Source organism: Salmo salar, unplaced genomic scaffold, assembly GCF_905237065.1.
Source record: "Salmo salar unplaced genomic scaffold, Ssal_v3.1, whole genome shotgun sequence".
NCBI classification, from domain to species: Eukaryota; Metazoa; Chordata; class Actinopteri; order Salmoniformes; family Salmonidae; genus Salmo; species Salmo salar.
Genome location: NW_025547739.1, coordinates 2,516 through 12,500, shown reverse-complemented (window position 1 = coordinate 12,500; position 9,985 = coordinate 2,516). Strand labels below are relative to the sequence as shown.

The window sequence follows — 9,985 nt, the reverse complement described above, 5'->3', positions numbered from 1 at the left end:
TCAGGACTCCTGTTTATTCAACAGACGGTACCGTAGTGACCGTCAGGACTCCTGTTTATTCAACAGACGGTACCGTAGTGACCAGGACTCCTGTTTATTCAACAGACGGTACCGTAGAGACCGTCAGGACTCCTGTTTATTCAACAGACGGTACCGTAGAGACCAGGACTCCTGTTTATTCAACAGACGGTACCGTAGAGACCGTCAGGACTCCTGTTTATTCAACAGACGGTACCGTAGTGACCGTCAGGACTCCTGTTTATTGAACAGACGGTACCGTAGAGACCAAGGACTCCTGTTTATTCAACAGACGGTACCGTAGAGACCGTCAGGACTCCTGTTTATTCAACAGACGGTACCGTAGTGACCAGGACTCCTGTTTATTCAACAGACGGTACCGTAGTGACCGTCAGGACTCCTGTTTATTCAACAGACGGTACCGTAGTGACCGTCAGGACTCCTGTTTATTCAACAGACGGTACCGTAGAGACCGTCAGGACTCCTGTTTATTCAACAGACGGTACCGTAGTGACCGTCAGGACTCCTGTTTATTCAACAGACGGTACCGTAGTGACCAGGACTCCTGTTTATTCAACAGACGGTACCGTAGTGACCGTCAGGACTCCTGTTTATTCAACAGACGGTACCGTAGTGACCAGGACTCCTGTTTATTCAACAGACGGTACCGTAGAGACCAGGACTCCTGTTTATTCAACAGACGGTACCGTAGAGACCGCAGGACTCCTGTTTATTCAACAGACGGTACCGTAGAGACCGTCAGGACTCCTGTTTATTCAACAGACGGTACCGTAGTGACCAGGACTCCTGTTTATTCAACAGACGGTACCGTAGAGACCGTCAGGACTCCTGTTTATTCAACAGACGGTACCGTAGTGACCGTCAGGACTCCTGTTTATTCAACAGACGGTACCGTAGAGACCAGGACTCCTGTTTATTCAACAGACGGTACCGTAGTGACCAGGACTCCTGTTTATTCAACAGACGGTACCGTAGTGACCAGGACTCCTGTTTATTCAACAGACGGTACCGTAGAGACCAGGACTCCTGTTTATTCAACAGACGGTACCGTAGAGACCGTCAGGACTCCTGTTTATTCAACAGACGGTACCGTAGTGACCGTCAGGACTCCTGTTTATTCAACAGACGGTACCGTAGAGACCTCAGGACTCCTGTTTATTCAACAGACGGTACCGTAGAGACCGTCAGGACTCCTGTTTATTCAACAGACGGTACCGTAGAGACCAGGACTCCTGTTTATTCAACAGACGGTACCGTAGAGACCAGGACTCCTGTTTATTCAACAGACGGTACCGTAGTGACCGTCAGGACTCCTGTTTATTCAACAGACGGTACCGTAGTGACCAGGACTCCTGTTTATTCAACAGACGGTACCGTAGTGACCGTCAGGACTCCTGTTTATTCAACAGACGGTACCGTAGCGACCAGGACTCCTGTTTATTCAACAGACGGTACCGTAGTGACCAGGACTCCTGTTTATTCAACAGACGGTACCGTAGAGACCAGGACTCCTGTTTATTCAACAGACGGTACCGTAGAGACCGTCAGGACTCCTGTTTATTCAACAGACGGTACCGTAGTGACCAGGACTCCTGTTTATTCAACAGACGGTACCGTAGAGACCTAGGACTCCTGTTTATTCAACAGACGGGACCGTAGTGACCGTCAGGACTCCTGTTTATTCAACAGACGGTACCGTAGAGACCGTCAGGACTCCTGTTTATTCAACAGACGGTACCGTAGTGACCAGGACTCCTGTTTATTCAACAGACGGTACCGTAGAGACCGTCAGGACTCCTGTTTATTCAACAGACGGTACCGTAGTGACCAGGACTCCTGTTTATTCAACAGACGGTACCGTAGAGACCGTCAGGACTCCTGTTTATTCAACAGACGGTACCGTAGAGACCAGGACTCCTGTTTATTCAACAGACGGTACCGTAGAGACCGTCAGGACTCCTGTTTATTCAACAGACGGTACCGTAGTGACCAGGACTCCTGTTTATTCAACAGACGGTACCGTAGAGACCAGGACTCCTGTTTATTCAACAGACGGTACCGTAGAGACCGTCAGGACTCCTGTTTATTCAACAGACGGTACCGTAGAGACCGTCAGGACTCCTGTTTATTCAACAGACGGTACCGTAGAGACCAGGACTCCTGTTTATTCAACAGACGGTACCGTAGAGACCGTCAGGACTCCTGTTTATTCAACAGACGGTACCGTAGTGACCAGGACTCCTGTTTATTCAACAGACGGTACCGTAGTGACCGTCAGGACTCCTGTTTATTCAACAGACGGTACCGTAGAGACCGTCAGGACTCCTGTTTATTCAACAGACGGTACCGTAGCGACCAGGACTCTTGTTTATTCAACAGACGGTACCGTAGAGACCGTCAGGACTCCTGTTTATTCAACAGACGGTACCGTAGAGACCAGGACTCCTGTTTATTCAACAGACGGTACCGTAGTGACCGTCAGGACTCCTGTTTATTCAACAGACGGTACCGTAGAGACCGTCAGGACTCCTGTTTATTCAACAGACGGTACCGTAGTGACCGTCAGGACTCCTGTTTATTCAACAGACGGTACCGTAGTGACCAGGACTCCTGTTTATTCAACAGACGGTACCGTAGAGACCGTCAGGACTCCTGTTTATTCAACAGACGGTACCGTAGAGACCAGGACTCCTGTTTATTCAACAGACGGTACCGTATCGACCGTCAGGACTCCTGTTTATTCAACAGACGGTACCGTAGTGACCGTCAGGACTCCTGTTTATTCAACAGACGGTACCGTAGCGACCGTCAGGACTCCTGTTTATTCAACAGACGGTACCGTAGAGACCGTCAGGACTCCTGTTTATTCAACAGACGGTACCGTAGAGACCAGGACTCCTGTTTATTCAACAGACGGTACCGTAGTGACCGTCAGGACTCCTGTTTATTCAACAGACGGTACCGTAGTGACCGTCAGGACTCCTGTTTATTGAACAGACGGTACCGTAGCGACCGTCAGGACTCCTGTTTATTCAACAGACGGTACCGTAGTGACCGTCAGGACTCCTGTTTATTCAACAGACGGTACCGTAGTGACCAGGACTCCTGTTTATTCAACAGACGGTACCGTAGTGACCGTCAGGACTCCTGTTTATTCAACAGACGGTACCGTAGTGACCAGGACTCCTGTTTATTCAACAGACGGTACCGTAGAGACCAGGACTCCTGTTTATTCAACAGACGGTACCGTAGAGACCGTCAGGACTCCTGTTTATTCAACAGACGGTACCGTAGAGACCGTCAGGACTCCTGTTTATTCAACAGACGGTACCGTAGTGACCAGGACTCCTGTTTATTCAACAGACGGTACCGTAGAGACCGTCAGGACTCCTGTTTATTCAACAGACGGTACCGTAGTGACCGTCAGGACTCCTGTTTATTCAACAGACGGTACCGTAGAGACCGTCAGGACTCCTGTTTATTCAACAGACGGTACCGTAGTGACCAGGACTCCTGTTTATTCAACAGACGGTACCGTAGTGACCAGGACTCCTGTTTATTCAACAGACGGTACCGTAGAGACCAGGACTCCTGTTTATTCAACAGACGGTACCGTAGAGACCGTCAGGACTCCTGTTTATTCAACAGACGGTACCGTAGTGACCGTCAGGACTCCTGTTTATTCAACAGACGGTACCGTAGAGACCGTCAGGACTCCTGTTTATTCAACAGACGGTACCGTAGTGACCGTCAGGACTCCTGTTTATTCAACAGACGGTACCGTAGAGACCAGGACTCCTGTTTATTCAACAGACGGTACCGTAGAGACCAGGACTCCTGTTTATTCAACAGACGGTACCGTAGTGACCGTCAGGACTCCTGTTTATTCAACAGACGGTACCGTAGTGACCAGGACTCCTGTTTATTCAACAGACGGTACCGTAGAGACCGTCAGGACTCCTGTTTATTCAACAGACGGTACCGTAGCGACCAGGACTCCTGTTTATTCAACAGACGGTACCGTAGTGACCAGGACTCCTGTTTATTCAACAGACGGTACCGTAGAGACCAGGACTCCTGTTTATTCAACAGACGGTACCGTAGAGACCGTCAGGACTCCTGTTTATTCAACAGACGGTACCGTAGTGACCAGGACTCCTGTTTATTCAACAGACGGTACCGTAGAGACCAGGACTCCTGTTTATTCAACAGACGGTACCGTAGTGACCGTCAGGACTCCTGTTTATTCAACAGACGGTACCGTAGAGACCGTCAGGACTCCTGTTTATTCAACAGACGGTACCGTAGTGACCAGGACTCCTGTTTATTCAACAGACGGTACCGTAGAGACCGTCAGGACTCCTGTTTATTCAACAGACGGTACCGTAGTGACCGTCAGGACTCCTGTTTATTCAACAGACGGTACCGTAGAGACCGTCAGGACTCCTGTTTATTCAACAGACGGTACCGTAGAGACCAGGACTCCTGTTTATTCAACAGACGGTACCGTAGAGACCGTCAGGACTCCTGTTTATTCAACAGACGGTACCGTAGTGACCAGGACTCCTGTTTATTCAACAGACGGTACCGTAGAGACCAGGACTCCTGTTTATTCAACAGACGGTACCGTAGAGACCGTCAGGACTCCTGTTTATTCAACAGACGGTACCGTAGAGACCGTCAGGACTCCTGTTTATTCAACAGACGGTACCGTAGAGACCAGGACTCCTGTTTATTCAACAGACGGTACCGTAGAGACCGTCAGGACTCCTGTTTATTCAACAGACGGTACCGTAGAGACCGTCAGGACTCCTGTTTATTCAACAGACGGTACCGTAGTGACCAGGACTCCTGTTTATTCAACAGACGGTACCGTAGTGACCGTCAGGACTCCTGTTTATTCAACAGACGGTACCGTAGAGACCGTCAGGACTCCTGTTTATTCAACAGACGGTACCGTAGTGACCAGGACTCCTGTTTATTCAACAGACGGTACCGTAGAGACCGTCAGGACTCCTGTTTATTCAACAGACGGTACCGTAGAGACCGTCAGGACTCCTTTTTATTCAACAGACGGTACCGTAGAGACCGTCAGGACTCCTGTTTATTCAACAGACGGTACCGTAGAGACCAGGACTCCTGTTTATTCAACAGACGGTACCGTAGAGACCGTCAGGACTCCTGTTTATTCAACAGACGGTACCGTAGAGACCAGGACTCCTGTTTATTCAACAGACGGTACCGTAGTGACCGTCAGGACTCCTGTTTATTCAACAGACGGTACCGTAGTGACCGTCAGGACTCCTGTTTATTCAACAGACGGTACCGTAGTGACCGTCAGGACTCCTGTTTATTCAACAGACTGTACCGTAGTGACCAGGACTCCTGTTTATTCAACAGACGGTACCGTAGAGACCGTCAGGACTCCTGTTTATTCAACAGACGGTACCGTAGAGACCAGGACTCCTGTTTATTCAACAGACGGTACCGTAGCGACCGTCAGGACTCCTGTTTATTCAACAGACGGTACCGTAGAGACCGTCAGGACTCCTGTTTATTCAACAGACGGTACCGTAGTGACCAGGACTCCTGTTTATTCAACAGACGGTACCGTAGTGACCGTCAGGACTCCTGTTTATTCAACAGACGGTACCGTAGAGACCGTCAGGACTCCTGTTTATTCAACAGACGGTACCGTAGAGACCGTCAGGACTCCTGTTTATTCAACAGACGGTACCGTAGTGACCGTCAGGACTCCTGTTTATTCAACAGACGGTACCGTAGTGACCAGGACTCCTGTTTATTCAACAGACGGTACCGTAGTGACCGTCAGGACTCCTGTTTATTCAACAGACGGTACCGTAGTGACCAGGACTCCTGTTTATTCAACAGACGGTACCGTAGAGACCAGGACTCCTGTTTATTCAACAGACGGTACCGTAGAGACCGCAGGAGTCCTGTTTATTCAACAGACGGTACCGTAGCGACCGTCAGGACTCCTGTTTATTCAACAGACGGTACCGTAGTGACCAGGACTCCTGTTTATTCAACAGACGGTACCGTAGAGACCGTCAGGACTCCTGTTTATTCAACAGACGGTACCGTAGTGACCGTCAGGACTCCTGTTTATTCAACAGACGGTACCGTAGAGACCGTCAGGACTCCTGTTTATTCAACAGACGGTACCGTAGTGACCAGGACTCCTGTTTATTCAACAGACGGTACCGTAGTGACCAGGACTCCTGTTTATTCAACAGACGGTACCGTAGAGACCAGGACTCCTGTTTATTCAACAGACGGTACCGTAGAGACCGTCAGGACTCCTGTTTATTCAACAGACGGTACCGTAGTGACTGTCAGGACTCCTGTTTATTGAACAGACGGTACCGTAGAGACCGTCAGGACTCCTGTTTATTCAACAGACGGTACCGTAGTGACCGTCAGGACTCCTGTTTATTCAACAGACGGTACCGTAGAGACCAGGACTCCTGTTTATTCAACAGACGGTACCGTAGAGACCAGGACTCCTGTTTATTCAACAGACGGTACCTTAGTGACCGTCAGGACTCCTGTTTATTCAACAGACGGTACCGTAGTGACCAGGACTCCTGTTTATTCAACAGACGGTACCGTAGTGACCAGGACTCCTGTTTATTCAACAGACGGTACCGTAGTGACCGTCAGGACTCCTGTTTATTCAACAGACGGTACCGTAGAGACCGTCAGGACTCCTGTTTATTCAACAGACGGTACCGTAGAGACCAGGACTCCTGTTTATTCAACAGACGGTACCGTAGAGACCAGGACTCCTGTTTATTCAACAGACGGTACCGTAGAGACCAGGACTCCTGTTTATTCAACAGACGGTACCGTAGAGACCAGGACTCCTGTTTATTCAACAGACGGTACCGTAGAGACCGTCAGGACTCCTGTTTATTCAACAGACGGTACCGTAGAGACCGTCAGGACTCCTGTTTATTCAACAGACGGTACCGTAGTGACCGTCAGGACTCCTGTTTATTCAACAGACGGTACCGTAGTGACCGTCAGGACTCCTGTTTATTCAACAGACGGTACCGTAGTGACCGTCAGGACTCCTGTTTATTCAACAGACGGTACCGTAGAGACCGTCAGGACTCCTGTTTATTCAACAGACGGTACCGTAGAGACCAGGACTCCTGTTTATTCAACAGACGGTACCGTAGTGACCAGGACTCCTGTTTATTCAACAGACGGTACCGTAGAGACCAGGACTCCTGTTTATTCAACAGACGGTACCGTAGTGACCAGGACTCCTGTTTATTCAACAGACGGTACCGTAGAGACCGTCAGGACTCCTGTTTATTCAACAGACGGTACCGTAGTGACCGTCAGGACTCCTGTTTATTCAACAGACGGTACCGTAGAGACCGTCAGGACTCCTGTTTATTCAACAGACGGTACCGTAGAGACCGTCAGGACTCCTGTTTATTCAACAGACGGTACCGTAGTGACCAGGACTCCTGTTTATTCAACAGACGGTACCGTAGTGACCGTCAGGACTCCTGTTTATTCAACAGACGGTACCGTAGAGACCGTCAGGACTCCTGTTTATTCAACAGACGGTACCGTAGAGACCAGGACTCCTGTTTATTCAACAGACGGTACCGTAGAGACCAGGACTCCTGTTTATTCAACAGACGGTACCGTAGAGACCGTCAGGACTCCTGTTTATTCAACAGACGGTACCGTAGAGACCAGGACTCCTGTTTATTCAACAGACGGTACCGTAGTGACCGTCAGGACTCCTGTTTATTCAACAGACGGTACCGTAGAGACCGTCAGGACTCCTGTTTATTCAACAGACGGTACCGTAGAGACCGTCAGGACTCCTGTTTATTCAACAGACGGTACCGTAGTGACCAGGACTCCTGTTTATTCAACAGACGGTACCGTAGAGACCGTCAGGACTCCTGTTTATTCAACAGACGGTACCGTAGTGACCAGGACTCCTGTTTATTCAACAGACGGTACCGTAGTGACCAGGACTCCTGTTTATTCAACAGACGGTACCGTAGAGACCAGGACTCCTGTTTATTCAACAGACGGTACCGTAGAGACCGTCAGGACTCCTGTTTATTCAACAGACGGTACCGTAGAGACCAGGACTCCTGTTTATTCAACAGACGGTACCGTAGAGACCAGGACTCCTGTTTATTCAACAGACGGTACCGTAGAGACCGTCAGGACTCCTGTTTATTCAACAGACGGTACCGTAGAGACCGTCAGGACTCCTGTTTATTCAACAGACGGTACCGTAGAGACCAGGACTCCTGTTTATTCAACAGACGGTACCGTAGTGACCGTCAGGACTCCTGTTTATTCAACAGACGGTACCGTAGTGACCGTCAGGACTCCTGTTTATTCAACAGACGGTACCGTAGAGACCGTCAGGACTCCTGTTTATTCAACAGACGGTACCGTAGAGACCGTCAGGACTCCTGTTTATTCAACAGACGGTACCGTAGAGACCGTCAGGACTCCTGTTTATTCAACAGACGGTACCGTAGTCACCGTCAGGACTGGAATGAAGGATATGGAGTTGATTTATCTTCAGTCGTGTCAACATTTGAAAGGAACGTTACATCCAGGAAGTCCTGAATAGCATGGACTGGTACTACTGTTGTATCACCTGTCTTCATCTGTGTTTGAATTGAATCTAATGGAACAATAGAATGAACTAGTTCCCAAGTCTTCTTCTCTGCTTTTCCTTCTCACAACCTGGCCCAACAGAAACTTCTAGTCGAGGTGGATAAGAGACTAAACCAGAGTCAACCGGAGAAGGGACGTAAAAGCAAGAAGATCCTGATTCAGGAAGTGGAGGAGGATGAGATACAGGAAGAGCAGAGAGGTGAGTGACTGATCGCTTCACCTACTTAGTGAGATTGAACCATTTTATCTCTTGAGTTAGAAGTGACTGACCTCCAGCCCAGTCCTGGAGACCACCAGTTAAACAACATTCAGATCATTCACTATTCAACAGTCAGAAAAACCAACTACACCCCCTTTTTCTCAGGTTTCTATAACAACAGAAACATGCAAATGCAGGTCTAAGCAAATGAGTAGAATTAGAGAGAAATCTTATTACCATGAGAAGGAGAAATAGGTGTTCTAGTTTGTTCCTTAAACACCCAACAAGTGTTTAACCAGATCAGATGATGACTGATCCTAGACCTACTAAACAGAGATTATTATATTACATTAAGACTGGCTGGCTGGTTGGTTGGTTGGTTGCCTGGCTGGCTGGCTGGCTGGTTGGTTGGTTGCCTGCCTGCCTGCCTGCCTGCCTGCCTGGCTGGTTGGTTGGCTGGCTGGTTGGTTGGTTGGTTGCCTGCCTGCCTGCCTGCCTGGCTGGTTGGTTGGCTGGCTGGTTGGCTGGTTGGTTGGCTGGCTGGCTGGCTGGTTGGTTGATTGGTTGCCTGCCTGCCTGGCTGGTTGCCTGCCTGCCTGGTTGGTTGGCTGGTTAGCTGGTTGGTTGGCTGGCTGGCTGGCTGGTTGGTTGGTTGGTTGCCTGGCTGACTGGTTGGTTGGTTGCCTGGCTGACTGGCTGGTTGGCTGGCTGGTTGGTTGCCTGGCTGGTTGGTTGGTTGCCTGGCTGGATTGGTTAGTTGGTTGGCTGGCTGGCTGGCTGGCTGGTTGGTTGGTTGGTTGGCTTGCTGCCTGGCTAGTTTGTTGGTTGGCCGGCTGGTTGGCTGCCTGGTTGGTTCCCTGGTTGGCTGGCTGGTTGGCTGGCTGGTTCCCTAAGTGATCCAGAATCATTATCAATAAGACCCATACAGACCTGACAGCCTGCTGCATTCTCCAAACACCACAGCTGTCTGGTATTACCCCAGAGAGCTGCTGTGGGTCTGGCTGTGGGTCTGGCTGTGGGTCTGTGGGTCTGGCTGTGGGTCTGTGGGTCTGGCTG

General features: G+C 49.7%; 1 protein-coding gene across 1 annotated transcript in view; it reads left to right on the top strand.

Moving 5' to 3' along the window:
* Positions 1–8,929, top strand: part of LOC106594371 (sperm-associated antigen 1A) — a gene marked incomplete at its 3' end in the record, with an annotated part of 25,971 nt that extends 17,042 nt beyond the window's left edge. Inside the window, 1 exon segment of the mRNA XM_045711540.1 lies at positions 8,812–8,929. Within this exon segment, the coding sequence (XP_045567496.1) occupies positions 8,812–8,929 (118 nt within the window).
* Between the last annotated feature and the right edge of the window lie 1,056 nt (positions 8,930–9,985).